General features: G+C 45.2%; 1 protein-coding gene across 2 annotated transcripts in view; it reads left to right on the forward strand.

Annotated features, from left to right (window-relative positions):
• Nucleotides 1–19,042, forward strand: part of NCR3LG1 (natural killer cell cytotoxicity receptor 3 ligand 1) — a 35,085-nt gene that overhangs the window by 9,013 nt on the left and 7,030 nt on the right. For both annotated transcript variants that reach the window (XM_019519663.1, XM_019519662.1), the window contains exons 2-10: nt 2,065–2,418; nt 3,454–3,780; nt 5,791–5,901; nt 6,747–7,145; nt 9,396–9,704; nt 11,181–11,495; nt 12,435–12,746; nt 16,689–17,000; nt 18,679–18,747. In XM_019519663.1, the coding sequence (XP_019375208.1) occupies nt 2,082–2,418; nt 3,454–3,780; nt 5,791–5,901; nt 6,747–7,145; nt 9,396–9,704; nt 11,181–11,495; nt 12,435–12,746; nt 16,689–17,000; nt 18,679–18,747 (2,491 nt within the window). In that variant the 5' untranslated portion in view covers nt 2,065–2,081. The remainder of the gene's footprint in view (nt 1–2,064; nt 2,419–3,453; nt 3,781–5,790; nt 5,902–6,746; nt 7,146–9,395; nt 9,705–11,180; nt 11,496–12,434; nt 12,747–16,688; nt 17,001–18,678; nt 18,748–19,042) is intronic.

The following is a 19,042-nucleotide window of genomic DNA, read 5'->3' on the forward strand; positions in this document are numbered from 1 at the left end:
CTGGCAAGGGGCGGGGGGGGAGCAGGGCTTGCACGGGGAGCTGGGAAGAAGGGGCTGCAGGAGGGGCGGAGGTGGCAGGAGGAGGTGGGTGGCAGCTGTGGCCATGGGCCCACGCCCTGGGGAGGGGCTGGAGCCGGAGCCGCAGTGGCCACCTGCCCCCCACCCATACTTAGTTCTGAGATGAGGGGCTCCCCCATGTTACGGGCGGGGGGGCTTTGTCTTAGCCTCATGTAAATACGGTCCTAAGGGACCTGTGGCAGGTCGTCTCCAGTGGAGCCCCCGGGTCCATCCTGGGCCGAGGGTGGGTGATGATTAGGATTACGGTGTAGAACAATTCTCGAGCAAGTTTGCGAACCACACAAGCTGGGCAGGGTCGGGAGCACAGAGGGTGGACGCGTAACTCAAAAGGATCTCGCCAGACTGGCCTGTTCTGCGGCCTGCGGGCCGAGGCGCTGTCCTGCCATCTAAACGGCTGTGAATTCAAGTCTGAGGCCACATTTACAGGGGCCCCGACTGTGCTGTTGTTACTGTGTCATCCGTTAGTACTTCCTAAGCAGTGGAAACAAGAGAAAGCCAGGAGAGCAGCCCGACATTCAGATTGTCCTGATTGTATCTTCTAATCTTTAAAAACGCTCATCAGTTTCTTTACTAAGAGGAAAGCTGTGTAGACTAAATAGAATAAGATCCCAATTAGAAATATACACTTCTGTGTATAAGTAAAGTCTTTTAAAGTCTTTCTTCAGCTTCCATAAAAAACCCATAGCCATTTACATGCTAAAGATCAATTTTATATATTCAGTCTCACTAGAAACCTTCAGTTCAATCTGTGCAAAACAAACCAATGCCAGTGCCATAAAATAACCTACGTGTTCCTTTGGGGAGAAAATCCCAGCTGAACTATTTTTAAGGAATTCATTTGTACCTGTTAGGTACCTAGACATGTGCCCAATGTCTCCGGACATCAAACAACCTGCAGTTAAAGCACTCCTGCTGTCATTTTGAAGTGTGAGATGCTGACTATATGAGATGCTGCAGGCACTTTAATTAGAGTGGCTCCCAAGAGCTGCTCTAATTAAAGCACCCCCTCCCCCACCCCAACCCCGGAGGATGTGTAAGGACAGCCATTGAGACTAAATAAACTTGTAAACGGGAAATACTGTGCCAATTATTCTCCCAGATGAAGTCCTCAGGGTGGTTATGGGTAAGAATGAATGCCATAACTCCTCCTTGCCTCAGAAATCAGGCCTCAGGACTTCTGGTTTAGTGTGGAAATGTCTTGAGTTTTCTTCACAGAAGCAAGGTTGGGAACTATTGGGGAGAGGAAGAGCTCATGTAAATCAACTCCCTATCCCTCTGAGCAACCCTTCGCCTATCCTGATCTTTCCTCGTTTCTGGGGGAGAACTTGACAGCTATCTGCTGCCGGGTGGCAGACAGAGCCAGGACTTCTGTGTTTTAAAATATTTGGAAAATGTGTCCCTCTATTTCTCCACCTCATTATTTACCTGGGTAGATGGTTCAGTTTCAGGCCTGTCAGATGCAATTGTTGCAATAAAAAAGACAGCTCTTTTAAAGTTTCTCTATGTTATGGTAGGGGAGTAGGGAAGAAATAGAACCCAACCCACCATCATACATATCAGGGGGCTATACCTAATCAGTGCTAACCCAATATCAGTTCCTCAGTCTCACCTCCTACTTAGTTAACTTCTGGAGACCACCCCTAGGCTTCTTTGGTCTGTACAAGTCCTGCTAGTGCATAAAGCACACTAATGGAGTGATATAATCTCTATTACGTTTCATAATTTGCCCCTGCCTCAACATGTGCTGTTTTGTAGCATCTCTCCATTGGATGAAATCCAATCCAAGGATTATTGATGGCCCTGACCTGAAGGAGTTTAAAATCAATGAGACCATAAAGTAAAGTACATGTAGTAAGAAAACAGATGGCTTGAAAATGAATGAATCTTGCTGACAGATTCACAGCTGTTTGGAGCTGGAAGTAAAACATACCTTCTTTAAAGGACCTTTTGTAGGAGGTATTTCTTACATATTTTTCTTTTTTGAAGGAACCATTACAGTGAGCATGAAGACTAAGCCTGTGATTGCATCACTGAATGACAATACCTCAATAGCATGCCAAATCCATGGGTATGATACACCAGTACTGGATATCTCTGCAATGGGAGTCACTTGGTCTCGGAAGACTTCTAACACAGACAAAGAAGAGACGCTGTTGCAGTTTCTTGCTGGAAAGTCTACTTCTTATAGATTAGGAACCAGTATATCTATGGGTGAGCTTATAAGGGGAAATGCTTCACTTTTTCTACCAAAAGTACAATTTAAGGAAGCAGGAACATACAAATGCAAAGTAACTGTTACACCTTCTGCAGCTGAAGACACAGGTGTTTTGGAGGTAGTTGGTAAGTAATTTTTAGTTTTTCTGTTGTTTTAGGCTACAGGGATCCATAAAGTAAAAAAGCTATATCAGAAGCATCTTGGAGGGATCAGAACTGTATGATCATTCTAGGACAACTAAGGAAACGGGAAAGTTGTGATGCCAATCCTGGTGGTGGGGATGCAGCGTAGATGTCTTGGACTCTGTGTTTCCCTATTTATGACCACCTTTCATTTCACAGCTAGAAAAAGATGCAGCTCCTTTTCCACTGCAACAGCTTGACAGTTCTATCTATTCGAGCATTTCCCTTTCAAGCAGAAATATAACTTTAAACCGGGGGTGTCAAACTAATTTCATCCTGTGGGCTGGATACAGACAACAGGGCACTTTTTGAGCCAGAAGACTCACCTCTAGTGGCAGGGCCAGGGTCAGTGGTGGCAGGGCCAGTGGCCGTAGGCTCTGACAGCTGCCATTCCCCCTGCTTCCACAGAACTGCATACGCAACAGGGATCCCAAACCATGAACTAGGTGGCAGGGCATGTCACAGAAGTGTTGTGCTGGCCCTGCTGACACAGCACCCCTGGCAAGCCATGGGGGTTAACACTGCCACTGTTCACCACATCACTGAATTTCTGGATCTGGGGGCTGGATCTGGAGATGTGTTTTAAGACCCTGAGAAGGCCTGTGGGCCAGCCAGCTTGACACCGCTGATGTAAACAATCTGTTTGTCATTAAGCTTTTGACCAGGAAGGGCTTTTAGCCTTTAATTCTTATGGTTGATACTTGTATTCATTCCACAAATATTTATTTACAGTGAACAGTCTAACAAAACCATTGGGATCCTAATGATAATGCATGCTATTTATAGTCCAAATGTTATTGCCTACTGTATTCATGTTTGTGAGAAAAATTCTAACATAAAAATCCTCTCACTGCTCCAATGAAGATTAAGCATTGCAGGTATCTGAGATTTCTGTAACGCCTGTGTACAAAAATAAAACTACTGACATGTCAGAGAACTCATGACGATGATTACAATCTAATTCTTATCCCCCTGCAGCTCAGCCAGCTGTCAACCTGTTCCCAGAAGAAGTCACAACTGAAAGTGACAAAGAGAAGACCCTGTCATGTGAAGTAAAAAATTTCTATCCAAGTTCACTTAACATTAGGTGGGTTAAGGTTTCAAAGAATCATCAGGATGGTGGTGTAACAGGAGAAGATATCTGCACAGGAACTTCTGTGGAAAACGAAGATGGCACGTTTAATGTCATCAGCAAATTAAGGCTGCAGCCATCTTTGCAAGATAGTGGAAATGTCTATAGGTGTATAGTGAGTCACAAATCATTGCAAAACAATTTACTTCTCAATGCCACCTTGACTGTGACAGGTAAGCATTCCTGCAGCATCCTTTTCTCTTTCCTGTCAAAATGTTACCAGCTCCAGAACACTGCAGCTAGACCCATTTTCTAGGAAGTTGAATCATGTCAACCTTATGTTATCCCCATGGTGCAGCAATAGTAGGTGTCCTTTGAGAGAAACAAACAGGAGAGCTGACCATGCAGTGGCACTCAGAAGTGGCACGTCCAGATGAGCGTGCATGTGTAGGGGTGCATGTTTGCTGCAGCACAAATAGTAGCAGCACATGTTTGTGCCACTGCTTTGTGCCCCACGGCATGCTCCGGCATGCAGCAAGTTGTCCCCAGTGGGGAAGAGGAGATTAGGTCCAGAAACTGTGCTGGCCTTAGCAACCTTACCTAGGATCCTGGGGGCCTCCTAAGGTAGCAGCAGTGTTGATCTGTCTGCATGGAGCCTTTCTGGCAGCCAGAACGTGGCTCTGGACAGCCAGGATCTGTTTCTGGTGGTGCATGCTGCTGCTCAATGTGCTGTCCTGCTTTTTTTTTTGCAGCAGGTTTTTTTGACACCAGGATCTCCCAGTGTCAAATTTTGGTGCTGTGCTGCAAATGAGCAGTGTGGTGAACAGGTGCACATGTGCCGCATGTGGTTTGCAGCACCCCAAACAGCTTTGAGGCACCACAAACTGCACATGCATGCTCGCCTGGATGTGCTCATGGGGTTGACTTGACTTGTTTATCAGGAGAGGAAGGAAAGCAGAGACACTTGAGAGCCAATTCTGTAAAGTGAAAGGGTCAATGTGACATCAGTGCTGTTTGGGATGCTCCATGTTTTTGTGGCAGTGGAACAAACAACATTTTGGAGCCTCAGGGAGATTATTGAGTTGATCCAGGGGTGTCTTTCAAGAAAAGGTACTTTTACTCTTATAAATTTTTATTGTTTTAATTCCTTGGACTGTTGCTAATATGCATATTTTAAGTGAGCGTCCTTAATAATCTCTCTGGTGAAGGCATTTTGTAATTGTGATTGTGATTTGATTTAACACAATGCGGCTGGCAAACAGTAGCAGGTCCAGGATTGGGAACAGCCACCACTTTGGCCTCTCCTGCTGGCAGTTATTCTCTGATTCTTTTAGAAATATGAAAGCCAGAAATAATTTTGATTCTACTTAAACTTATCACATTTCAGATACTGTATTTACTCAAATATAAGACAACCCCCCAATAATTAGATTCTCAACATGGAAAATTATAAATGTGTTATAATATTCCACATCTAGATCTAGTTATTGGAGGGTCATCTTAAATTCATCTCCCCCACGACTGCCACAGAGAAGGTAGTGGCAGGAAAAGCAGCAGTTGCGGCACAGGTAACCTGCCCCACAGCCCTTGTCCACCTCCTGCCACTTGTCTCCCTCTGGTGCCTGCCCCACCCTCCCCCCTGCTTATCTTTGCAGCTGCTCTGGCTCTGTCTCCCTCAGGAGCATGGAGCAGCCTTTGCTCTGTGCTCCACTTCCCCTATGCTGCACACATCTCTCCGTTCATTTCCCTCACTCTGCACATCCTTTCACCCCTGCTTCCTCACGGCCCTGTCCCTGTACTCCCCCCAACACTGATCACATGTCCCTTCCATGTGCTTCCCCCCCAGCCCCATCCCCTTCTTTGGACTCCCCTTTATGCTCTCATTTCCCTTCCCCTGCACTCCCCCTCTGCAATGTATGTCCCTTTCTCCATGCTTTCCTCTGCACTGCAAACCCCCTTTCCCCTTATTCCCCCCTGCACCATGCACCCCTTTTCTCCCATGCTCCTCCCTGCACTATGTACCTCCTTGCCCCACTCTCCCCTTGCCCCATGCATTCTCTACTTGCTACATGAGCTACCCTGACCCTGTCCTGAGTCACAGCAGCTGCTTGCTTGACCTGTACTAAAATCTAAATAACTAGTTATCCATTTACATGGAAGATTTAGTCAAATAAGTTCCTTGTCTGACACAAGGAAGCAGGCAAAACATAATCATAATGTTCTTTAATTTTTTTCATTCACAGCCCCCAAGTCAGATCTGGGCACTTTAGCTGGAACCTGTGTTGGAACCATACTAGTTTGCATCTTCATTATTGCAGTGGTACTTTTCATATACAAAAAGTATTTTAAAAAAAGTAAGTAATTTTCAAGCTGCACCTCACTACCAATTCATAAAAAAATGTTTTGTGAACATTTAGATTTCAAGCCTAAATCTCAGTGAGAAGCTAATAGAAAATATTGCATCAGGATGCTCTTTGCTCACCTAGCAATTGTATTAAGGCTAGCCACGTTATCCAAAATTAGAACCCTTGTTCCTCTACTTACCCAAACCCCCAGTTTCCCCAAATGCTTCAGAAGTTCCCAAAGCCCTTTAAGGAAAAAGAGAGGCAGAGTGATTCTGTGCTTGTCCTGAACATTTAAATAAGCTAGAATGTGGTAACAAGGAAAAGCAGTAATTTTGAGTAATAAAGTGTGCTGAATTCATATATCATCACAAAAAGATTTACTCTTAAAAGTTGCCTTTTATTGGTTAGGTGATTAAAGAGTATCATTCTAAATTACCCCACCCAAACACATCACCACTAGTAAATGGTACTAACTTAAACTCAATGTAATGAACTCTTTTTATTACTAACATCATTAAAATACTGAGACATATCAAAGGAAGAGCTGTGGTCAAAAAAGAACTCTTGACTAATCTTTCACATACAAGATTAATATAGAAAACTGAAAATAGCTAAATTCTATAGTCAGGTATATTTCAATGATTGTAGTAAGAAAAACAATTGAAGGAACACAACTGTAAGGCAATGAAATTGCACAGTTCAGCAATAAAAGAATAAAGACAGTACTGCTAAAAATGCTCACTTTGATAATTGCACTGCTGCAATGTATAGATATAGAAAACAAGCAGTTTCCTTTTTTCATTCTTGAGTTACTGTATTGAGCTACTTACTAACATTTATGTTTTTCCTTACAGTTCCACCAAACGTAATAGCGTTCACAGGGAATGTGGAAATGAAACATTTGGAAAATTCTGTTTTGTACTGCCAGATTTCTGGCTTTCGTCCAAAACGTATAATGCTAGATTTTTTTCTTAAAAAACATCAGCAAGAAAAAGAAAAAATTTACTCCTGGACCAGCATACAACAGGACACTAAACAAAGCAGTGAAGGAACTGCTCTCTTGCAGAAGTTCAGAGATTTTCAGTTTCAGTTCAATTTGCAGTCACATGATAACGGCACTTTTGAAGTTTCATGGACCATTTATGTTTGTCCAAATGTTCAGGAGCATGACCAGGCAGAGCTTTCACTAGAAATTGGTCACGAGGCCCTTCAGAGGGGGCCCATTATAAAAACGACATTACTGAAGGTCAGAGGTAAGCAAACCACTTTGCAGCACATGAAGGGGAGGGAAGCAAGATAGAGATGCACCTTATACACTAAGGGGAAGTCTACATGTGATGCAGTGTCACTGTAGTGACATGCTATGGCAACGTAGTGACCACAGTGAACTTTGTAACACACTCCCTTGTATTGATCTGGGGTAGTGAACACTGAAGTCAAAGGAGGCTTTACCATTGATTTCAGTAGGTGCAGAGACATGCAACTACTTTGTAAATACCTCCCTTTTCCTGTCCCAGGTAGGGTATAATTCAGCCCTTATTATAAAACTAGCCAATTGCCCATCAAGAATGACTGGGGTGGGGAGAACAGAGGTCCATTTCCAGCCACTGCATTTTGGGTCTGGTTCTGCTCCCCGAGTCCAGGCCCATTCCCTCCCTCCCCCGCCACTTCTGGTCCAGGCCCGTTCCCCCAACCCCTGCACTCTGGGTCCTTCAGCCTGTGTCCACCTGCCTCCCCTCCTCGCTCCCCTACCTCCCTCTCAGCTGTTGGCAGGGCATGGCAGTGGTGGTGGTGGCAGTGGCATGCTGTCGCCGTACCCCACTCCCCTCCCTGCTGGCTTTTGTCCTGGCCCGGTGGCAGCGGCAGTGTGTTCCTCACTGTCATGGCAGGCGAGGACAGAGTCCTGCATTGAGCCCCACCCCTGCTGCTCATCCTGTCAGAAGAGGGGGCGAACAGGCCCACTCCCCCCACCCTCACCCCCCAGTGCTTTGGGGCCGATCCTGATCCCCCCCTCCCCCTTTCAGGGCTGTTGTTGGGGTGTGGCAGCAGCAGGGGACCGCCACCTTGCCTCTCCTCCTCCCCCGCCACGTCTTCCACTCCTGCTCGCCTCCCCTGCCAGCTTTGTCAGGGTCTGGCGGCTCTGCATCCTCCACGTCTGGCCCCACCCCCACTTCTCGTCTGGTTGGGGGGGTGGGGAACGGGCCTGTTCACTCCCACTCTGTCTGCTCCCTCCCACCCCACTCTGTCCCATGTCCCTGGCCTGGAGGTGCTCTGCGGCGCTGTCTCCTGTCCAAATGCTCTTAGAGCACTCCGATCAGTTGTTTCAGTCAGCCAGTCAGAGTGCGAATAAAGCGTTATAGACAGACAGATAGACAGATGAAGGCTTTTATGATATTAGAATAATATAACTTTCAATGTGGTGTATTTGTGCATGTGTGTCATATTTTGTACTATTTGATGCTCTTTAACCGTAAAAACTAGTAGCAATGGTGTAAAGCAGGTATAGTAGAGGTGGGTTTCTAGTTTAGCTTTGTCAATGCATCTCAGTACTGGCTGGTAACACCCTTGCTAACCCTAGCCCTTGTTTTCCTTGAGTAAAGTGTATTTAAAGATAGTACAAGAGAGATAAATCAACCTAGAGGTGCCAGAAAAAATATTCTATATAGGAGTCATGGAAAGGTTGTGTCAATGTCAGAACATTTGATAATATTAAGGATATTCTGGTGCATGTTTTCATATTTGCTCAAATTAGATTGTATAACATTAGATGGAAACTCCTAAGTATTTGACCAGACATTTAATAATACAGGAATTTTTAAATGTAGATTTGCTATTTTAATTTTTTCTTATGATTAAAGCAGCCCTTTCAACTGAAATATGAAGATTTACATCTGTCACCTCTTCTCAGAATCCAGTGTCTTCTCTGGCTTGCTCTGAGATTCCAAAGATGTTTTCTACTGTGTTACTGAAGACAGTAGAATTAGTTCTGGAACAACTTGTATTACCTTTAAATTAATAATTACTTTCCCTATGCTAGTGCCTTGCAGGCAGAAATACAAGCTTCTTTATAGGATAATTAATTTTTGTCTGTCCATACAATTTAGAAAGTTTGGTCCAGAATGCAGATGATGCCTAGTCTTGGTTTCATAAACTGAGCAACTATGTAGCAGAAAGGAATATTAGGTGCAGCTCAAGAGGCACTGCATCAGTCAAGCAAATTTCTGCTCAAACTTACGAGTAGCAGTATGCAGTGCTGTTTATGTCAGAAAAATGTGAAATTAAAAATATTTCAAAAGTATAGTGCAAAACACATACCTGGTAGTTTCCAGATCTCTACGAACTTAGGTCAGAGGGCCTCTTATATGAGGCTCAGCATGCACCATTCCCATTAATGGGAGCTGATAGTGTTCAGTACCTGAGAGGAAATCCTCAGTAGTTTTAGAATTGGGTTATGGATTGTCCATCATATTTTCAAAGCTGATTTTGATTATTTTCCTTTCTAGCTGAGCCAGATTTGGATCCGGTGCTGTGTTCTACTGATGAGCTAAAACTTCATGAGCGCCTGACTCTGACCTGCAGAATTCATTCTTTTTTTCCTAAAACAATTGAATTACAGTGGTATAAAGATGAACAAGCATTGGAAGAATCTGTCACTAGTGAAGGGACTAAGAGATCAGATGGGCTTTTTTTCTGTACCACTAATTTAACAATTGTTCCTAAAGCTGAGGATGTTGGAAAGAGATTCACATGCAAAGCAAAACATAGGAACTCACACCTGTATAAAGAATCTTCCTGGCAGCTGGAAAATCTGGGTAAGTTAAAGTACCAAAGCATTATTTAATTTCTTTTCATAGAAATGAATTTGACTAACCGTCTTCACCAAAACAAATGTGCTGCTTCTAAGAGATACAATCCTCCTTCTCCTCCTCTGAGTCATATGATAATACGCAGGTGGTCCTCACTAAAATGCCACCTGTTCAGAGAACCAACACAAAGCATAGAAATAATGATACCATATTTTGAAGAGTTAAATAGTGCACAGGTCTCATATTTGTGAAGTTCTGCTTATGTCTGAATTTCACCTGAATGTCATGTCCATGGTAACAGAAAAGGTTAACATATTAGAAATATAGAATCATTGAAAATTAGATTTGGAAAGGCTCTCAGGAGGTCATCTAGTCCAACCCCCTACTCAAAGCAGGACCATCCCCAACTATATCATTCCAGCCAGGGCTTAGTCAAGCTAGGCCTTAAAGACCTTGAAGGATGGAGATTCCACCACCTCTCTAGGTAACCTGTTCCAGTGCTTCAGCACCCTCCTAGTGAGAAAGTTTTTTCCTAATATCCAATCTAAACTTCCCTTGCTTCAACTTAAGACCATTGCTCCTTGTTCTGTCATGTACCTGACACCCATTAAGCTCCAGAGCAGGCAAGACCATTGTAGTTCTAAAAAACAGGGTTTACATCAACTAGTTCTGTGTTAAAAATATAAGTTGTCTTGTCCACACTGCAGTTTAACGCAGGGGCATGCAGAATGCACGTGTGGCCCTCCAGGCCATTCTATCTGGCCTGCAGGGCCGCTGAAAAATTTAGAAAATGAATATTTATCTGCCCTGGCTGCCTGTCATGTGGCTCTCGATGTCTTGTCAAAACTCAGTAAGCGGCCCTCCACCTGAAATAATTGCCCGCCCCTGGTTAACATGTGTTGTTTTCTCTTGAAGGCAAGGCTCATGTGACCTGTTGCTGAGTAAGATTCTTAGATCTGTTATCTTTCCAACATGCTAAACTTCCTGAGGATGTTCTTCAAAACCCTGCACTTTGTTCAAGTTAGCATAATACCAGATTTTCTGATACCAGATTTATAACTGAAATTGTGCATGTGTAGGTACCCATGCAGCTTGGTATTTATAAATTGACATACAGAGATACAGCCTGTTAAAGTCTCCAAACGAGTTTTCTGGGAAATTGTTTTGAACGTATTAGAATAAAAGCACCAGAGAATGGAACAGACTTTCCTGAAGGTAACACCTTCGTCTCTGACAGCCAAAAGTTGCTCTTCCTTGAAGAGTTATTTTATTTTGAATCTCAGCTGGGGTGCATTTTTATTCTTGTTTTCAAACGTGTTTTAAACCCTTCCCTCTGTCCAATCACTGTGCTCTCTTCTATGGAAAAGTCCACTGTGAATTCATAAATCAGTGGAAGCCTCATGGAAAGTGTACACTTTGGTTCTGTATCTTTCAACTCACTAATCATTTTATATTGTTTCTTTTTTCCTATTTTATTTGCAGTACTTAATCCACAAGTTTCAGAAATTGAATGTGATCCCACTATTCCTGAAGTCGGGAACTCTGTCACGCTATCCTGTAAAATAACTAATTACTACCCAGCAGAGTGTCAGGTGCGCTGGATAAGAGACTTTGAAGAACTTGGCAATGCTGCATTTAAAATGGAGGACATCCAGCAGAATACAGCACCAAACCTGCATCATAAAGCAAGTCGTATCACAATTATGCCTCAGCCAGAGGACCATGCAGTCACATACTATATTGAAGTTACCCATTTCAGCAGAACTATAAGAAAAGCTTATCCTCTCATGTTAAAAGGTGACTAACTAGCTCTTTTTGGGCAAGTTATTTATGTGCTCTCCTTTGATCTAATTTACACTGTACAAGAGGTCACTGACCTAGAGTAGAAATTGATACATTTTGGATCAGATTAACTCTCACATGGACATCAGACCATTAATGTTAGGGAAATACTAGGAAGAGCAGCAGTTCCCCAAGCTTTTCCAAATAATAGCTCAATTCTCCCAACCCCAGAGACCCTAGCCTCACACATTTAAGGGAGGGATGTCTTATGTGCAGAGAGTAAATGTCACTAGGCAACTGTGTCAGGATGCTACTGCACAGTAACGCCAGTTATTACTCACTCATTTAGTACTTGGTTATGCACTGCACAGTCAGTGTCTTGTGTAGACGCAGTTACTAAAGCCAGAATTAATCTGGGAATTTCAAAGCTTCCCAGGGGATTTAGAAACCAAATTTCTCATGAGTTTTAACAGGAATATGGCATCCAAGTCCCTTACATGGACTTGAAAAATCTCAGCCTTACATTTCAAGCTTCTGAACAACAAGAAAGAATCAACATCTCTTAGAAGTTATATTCCCTGCCAATGCCTTTTTAAAGAATAAGCATATGAAGTATCTCTCTATACTTTATTAAAAAAAGGTAAAGGAGTTATTAATGAGAAAAGCAGAGAGTTGAATAATCAGTAAGATAGTGTAGATGCTTATATGCGAAGCTGGGAATTTAGCTGTCTTGTCATTAGATCCACCAAAAGAAGAGTCTGTCTCATAAATCTTTGGTAATGCTAATCCATAGTTTTCAGTCTTTCAGAATCATTAGCTTAGCAACAATAAGGTCTGTTTGATTAATTTTTACATCCTCCTCTGCATGTCTCCAATATTGACACATATTATAGCATATCTATATTTTATTTTTTCCTTGATGAACATATTTCTTTACTTTTCAACCTTCTGCAGGTTTTCCAAAGGTTACAGGTCCTGTTTCTCATCCAAATGATGTGAAATATGGAGAGCCACTCTCTATAACCTGTGAAGTGATGGATTTCTATCCCAAGGATATTCAGGTCCAGTGGTTAAAGGAAGAGGATGAAATCAGGAGTGATTCATTCATGGAGGACCTAAAGCAGGACTCAAAAGGTTGTTTCCACACATCTTGTAAACTTGACCTAACTCCCACTGCTTTGGATTATGGCAAAAAGATTGTCTTCAGAGTGAAGCATGAGACTCTGACACAGTCCATTACAAAATGCACGTTCCTAAACCTCCCAGGTATGTATATGAAATCATTGGATCCTTTCACTTTAGTGCATGATAGAGTAATATTGGATAGACCATAAGGAAAAATATATTTGTGGGTAACGGACAGTCCAGATGCACTAAATTCTATCTCCCTATGACAGGAAGTCACCCCACAAGAGGGCAGAAAATGTTTCTGCTCTCATTTCCCCACTTCCTCCTTCCCCCTCCTTCCAAGTACAAGTTTAGGTGTTATAGCAGCCCAACAGTGGAGGCAGCTTAAGAGATCTTGCCTAAACCCCACTTCTCGCTACTTTTTGATATACCACTAGTGCATACAACACTTCAAGCAGACATCTCCATTTGGAAACTTTTTTGCCTCTGGAACTCCCTATGTGGATTGTGACCAACAAAACTAAGATAAATCCTGACTGAATTTAGCTGGGGGGGTGGGGGGGGTTATGATGTTATATTTATTTATCTAGAAATTCTGAATTCCAAATGGGAGAAGAATCTGAGGTGCTTTTATGTTAAACTTGTTAAGAGGAAAGACTATCTTTTTCAGGCCTTATCTATATTAAAGAACAAAACAAAACAAAAACACAAACAAAAAACAACCCCCCCCCAAAGAATGTTCCCCTCTCTCATGAAATGTTTGGGTTTCACCATTTCAGCAGCCTGTTAGTGTTTTTATCAGATATATTATGTTTAATTTGACCACATGACCCCCAAACTCTGTTTTCCTGAGGCATCATTTCTAAGAAGAACATTTTCACTGGGTCCATCTACATGTGCACTTTACTGCAGAGAAGACTAATTAGCTCCATAGTAAAGTGTCACTGTCCACACGTGCACCAGAATTGGGATACAGTAAATTAACTAACTCTATCATCAGATAGTATTATCTCCATCAGTACTATTTTACAATTGATTTCTTGTGTGCCAAAATGCACATATACATGGTGACAGAGGATGGCTGGGGCACAATGTTGCTGAAATGCAGGGGCAGCCTACTGCCTAGCCCCGAACTTTAGCACCCTCATGCCTCAGCCAACCTCTCCATTGCCTGATGCCACCAACTAGAGCCTGGGGCTGACGCCCCAGACCCTCTTTCAGCCTGGGAGTTGCTCTCCCTCCCCCCTACCCCCTGGTTCACAGTGGTGCATAATATAAATGCCCCCACTGGCACATCGAGACATTTCCTGTGGAGCTGCCTAATTAGCTCTGCAGTAAAGTCTCAAGGTCTACACATGTGGCCCTATTAGGCCACAGGAAACTAATTAACTCTGCCACAGATTTGTACTTGTAAATACACCTGATCCCCCAGCCTGTCGAGCTGGGTCAGAGCAGCTTCAGCCTGGTAGGCTGACCATCAGGGCCCCTGCCAGCTGAAGCTGCTGCAGCTCAGTTCAACGTGCTGTAGTTTTGGGAGCACATGACGCCATGGTACCCAGAAGCAAAAAACTCCAGCATGATAAGCACCGGAGTTTATTGCTTGGTATTAATTTAACGTGCAGATGCACCCTCCGGCCAGATCTATGCATGCTATTAATTCACTTTATGCTTACTAGGGGCATCTACTTATGCAAATGCTGCTGCATGGGTTTACTCCAGAGTAATCTACTCTGGAGTAAATCTATCCTGGGCAGGCATTTGGAAGCAGATTTGCTGCTCTTGGTAGCAGTTTGATCCAGCCCCCTCTGGCCCTGCAGTGGCCCTCTGCAGCAGCCAGCAGGAGCCGTAGGCTCCCACTGGGTTGTAGCCCAGGGAATGGCAGAGAGCACAGGGCCAGGAGACAGCCATCTTCTGGCTGGTGCTGTGAGATTTCTCCCTGCCCCCAGGAGCTGCCTGCTGCTGGGGTGGGTTCTGGTAGTGGAGCCTGGGTGGGGACAATGTTCCCCTGCCTCAGTAGCAGGGAGCTCCTGGCCTCTGCTCTCCAATCAGGGGAAGGGGGTTTGGAAGGAGCTGCAGGGGAGGGGCAGGTCCCAGCCCCCTACCCCAAGATTATGGTGGGGCAGCTAGCAGTGAGCTACCCCAGCTGGGTGGGGAATCCCCACCCAGCTGAGGGCTCACTGCTAGCTGTCCCACCAGCAGCTTAGAGCAGGGGGCTGGGACCTGCCCCTTCCAAGCCCCATGCCTCGATTGGCCAATAGGGGCAGAAGGCTGGGAAAAAGTTGCAGGGCTGGGACTTGTCCAAGAAAGACTGGGACATTTCCCAGCCAGCCCCAGGCTGCACAGGGAAGTCTGCATGTGCAACTGGCTGGGTATTGCCCAAAATGGGACAGTTCCTTGTCAGCTGCAGGCTGCACATGCAGTCTTCCCTGTGCAGCCCAGGGCTGGCTGGGAACTGTCCCAGTCTAGGGCAGGTCCAAGCCAGCTCCAGGTTGGCTGGAGAACTCTCTTCATACAGAGAGCTCCTTTCTCCAGCTCTGCAATCGTGATCACAGAGCAAAAGCTGGGAGATTGCTCCCTGCCCCCAGGAGCTGCCTGCTGCCAGGGCAGGCTCGGCCACCAGAGCCCAGGTGGGGAAAATGTCCTCCTGCCCTGGCAGCAGGGAGCTCCCAGGCCCCGCTTTGTTCCGTGCCCCCGCTCAGGGATAGTGATTGCAATCTCCTGCTCCCTGCTGTCTGGCCAGTGGGGTGCAAGTTTGTCCCACCTCCGGGGTAGCTGCCTCCCAGCCCTGCGCCCTGATTGGCAGGTGCTGGGGCTAGTAAGCAGTCCCTTGCCCTGGGTAGGTGCCTACTTCTCTGTGCCCCATTTTCATCAGTAGATCAGAGTGGGGCTGGGACACTGTCCCCCATCCTGGGCTGCTGCCTGCTCCCCAGCCTCCGTTCCAATCTGCTGATCAAATCAGGGACTGGGAAGCAGGCAGTTGCCTGGGGCTGGGGACTGTGTCCCAGCCCCCTACTGCCTGGGCTGACTAGGAGCAATTTGCTCCCAGTCAGCAGTCTACATGTGTGCTATTGTGCAGTAGTTGCTGCACAGTAAATCTACCGCCTGTATCTATAGATAATAGCCAACTGCACAGTAGACTAATTTACTGCACAATAAATGCTGTGTACGCACAGATGGTGATGCTTTACTACGCAGTAGATTACTTCAGGCTGAAAATGGGTGCTGGTCTGAGATTTGTTCAGTCACAATCATCAGTGTGCTAACAAAGAATTTAGTAGTACATTGCATTATAGGGCCTTACTTCTGCCACCAGGGAGAAATAACCTGTTGGCACAACTCTCTTTAATACAGGATTGAATCCCCCCGCTTATCTCAGTACTTTAAACCTAGGGGTTCTCAACCCTTGGCCCATAGGCCAAATCTGTCCTCCAGTGCCCCATCATCCTACCCACAGGCCATGGCCCTGCATGCTAGGTTGGGTGTGCAGGGCAGTGCAGGGCCCAATCTTAGTGCACAGGGCTGAGTGGAGGCAGCACGAGGTCCCAGGGCCTGCACAGAGATAGTGGAGGGCCTCAGGGCCCAATCCTGGCGCACAACCTGATCGCAGCACACAGGGCCCAGCTGGGGCAGCGTGGGGCCTGAGATGGGCATATGGGCCTGATCTGGTACACAGGATCTGATCCAGCCTGTGGGCCAGCACCACACCACTTATCTGGCTCACAGGGCCACAGGATTGAGTGTCACTGCTGTAAAATGTGCAATATATTGCAGTTGACTTACACAGGATCAAGGCCAGGTGCCCAATGACACAGGAAAAAAAAAGTGTCAGAGGCATAATTACCATGGTCTGCACACTGCTTGACAGCTGTGGCAGGGGTTGAGCTGGTTGGGGCAATGATAGTGGCTGGGACAGCAGTGGTGGCAATTGCTATTTTTTTGTCCCGTCCCCCTTTATTCACTACTGGCTTCAATGCTTCTCCTTTGGTTCAATTTTTCCTCTCCCTGATAATCACACTAATATATTTCACCAGGCGTATCTTATCTCGGTCTTCCTAATGGAAACTTTGCCCTTCTGTTTAGCAAGGTCTCCTACTGTTTCTGAAATAAGAGCAACTCCTGCCCAACCAAACATTGATGAGACCGTCTGTCTTGAAACTTGCATATCTGATTTTGCACCCAAGGATATAAAAGTTACATGGTATAAAGACTGGACGAAGTTACAGGAAGACAATGCCCTAAATCCTCAAATTGCAAGAAATGGTTTATGTTTCTATGTGAGCAAACTACGATTTTCTCCAAAAGCATCTGACAATAAAACTTCTCTCATATGTGAGGTTACTCATCTAGCAACTCATCGCTGTATAGAGAAATACTTTGAATTGAAACTCAGAGGTAAGTCAAGTTCTTTAAGAGCCAATTTAAGTGCAAATAGTACCTTACTTCCTGAGCCCACTGATTTCCACTACACAATGCACAGAAAGTACCAGCAACTGGCCTAAATAAAAATGAATTGCTACAAAAATATATGCTTTTTAGCAAAGATTTTGCTTTCCTATTGAGACCTTATCTACCCCTATGATAAGCATATGCTTATTATGACAAGGTACTTTAACTACAGAGCATTAAGGGTGAGAAAAAGGCTGTGTACTTAACTCAGAACATGGGCACTGACTTCAGATAATGAACACTCAATCCTCCTTAAGGATACTAGTTGTCAGTGAACACATCTACACGAGCAATTAATGCGCAGCAATAAACTGTAGAGTTTATTGCTCTGTAGTTTGTTGGTGCTGTGAAGCTCGCAGGCACATGGCTTAGACTTGTGCCTGGACCACAACACAGTGAGCTGGGTCATAGCAGCTTTGGTTGCCAGGAGGCCCCGGGGGGCAACCTGCCAACCTGGGGGTGCTTCAACTGGGCTCAACATGCTGCAAAGGGGCTGGCTGGGGCACAAGGGGGCTTCAGTGTGGGATTAGCCAGCAGGTAGCTCCTCATGCCCCAGGCAGCCAGCTCAGCATCTAAATGTGTGCTACTGCACACACACACACACAAAAAAAACCCCACTCTGCAGTATTTACAAGTCCTACCCTGCTGCAGAGTTTATTAGTTTCCTGTGCCCTAATAGAGGAACATGTGTAGACACTGTGGTGTTTACTGCACAATTAATTAGTCAACTGCACAGTAAATGTCTCACGTAGACAGAGCTGTCCCTTGGGTAGGGCAAATTGGGGCAACTGCCCAGGGTCCCGCAGAGCTGCCGCAGCCCCTCCTGCAGGGTCCGCCTGGAGCTGGTGGCTCAGCCCCGTGCAGCAGATGAAGCGTCCAGCCACTTGATGCCACCCCCCACCCTGCTGCGTGCTGCCAGCATCACGTCCACTGAAGAGTGGCTCGTCAGGGGCACACAGGATCTGCTTGGCCCCATGCACCAAACGTCATTGCTACAGCTATGCCTTTGCAGGGGTCCCACAGCCCTGTGCAGTGTTAAAGGGGCCCCGCACAGGCTGATTTGCCCCACACCCTGCACCTGCCTAGGGTCGGCTCTGCATGTAGATGCTCCCCGTATTACTCAAATTAGCAGCCCTGAAAACTGATTCACTTCCCACATTTGCAAGGTTGCTAATAAGTGTCCCAGAAGTAGCTATTAGAAACTTTGAAAATGGTGGGAGCTAGTGACTTCAGGGCTGCCAGTTCCACAGCATGGACAGTGCTGTGTACTTAAGGAGCATTGTCTACAGTCCTGTCGATGCTGCAGTATTAGGAGCCCTGAGACCGAGTCAGTCCCATTGTTTTTGAGGCTTCTGAAAATAGCCTGTTGCCAGCTGTTTCCCCTTTACTGTTTTCTGGTGCAGTTGCTCCGAGTACAATTTAGGTTATAAAATAGTCAGACTGAAAGATGCTATGGATTTAAGTGGCTTATGCACTTAACCAGTAATAGATGTTAATAACAGATAATAGGCAACAAATTGGGACAGGCATTGTTATACAGTTAAGCAAACAATGCACTTATCCATGTCTATATAAATGGGAGTACACTGTATAAATCAACAGAATATATTTTCCTAATTTACAGGTTTTTCAACCAGTACTGGAGATCTGTCCACTCTGACTACAAATCAGAATCACAAAGGATCATTAACAAGTAAGTATAGAGATAATACTAAGTGTTAATAATGTCCAGATTAGTTCCAGAGCCCCATGCAAACAACAGTGGTCTAGAGCAGGGGTAACCAGCTTGGGTGTCACAAGTGGCAGCCTCTGTGTAGCATACAGGAGAGGAGCGGAGCGGTTGCACAGTTCCAGCTAGGGCAGGAAGCAGAAAGCAGAGCAGCAAATCAGGCAGGGAGCACAGGGCTAGGAGCAGAAAGCTGAGCAGCAGATTGAGCAGGGTAAGGGATCAGAGGGACACCTTTTAATGCGGTTAGCGAGTTTTGTTA

The sequence above is a fragment of the Gavialis gangeticus genome, unplaced genomic scaffold (genome assembly GCF_001723915.1).
Source record: "Gavialis gangeticus isolate Ggan-Ray unplaced genomic scaffold, GavGan_comp1, whole genome shotgun sequence".
Lineage (NCBI taxonomy): Eukaryota > Metazoa > Chordata > Crocodylia > Gavialidae > Gavialis > Gavialis gangeticus.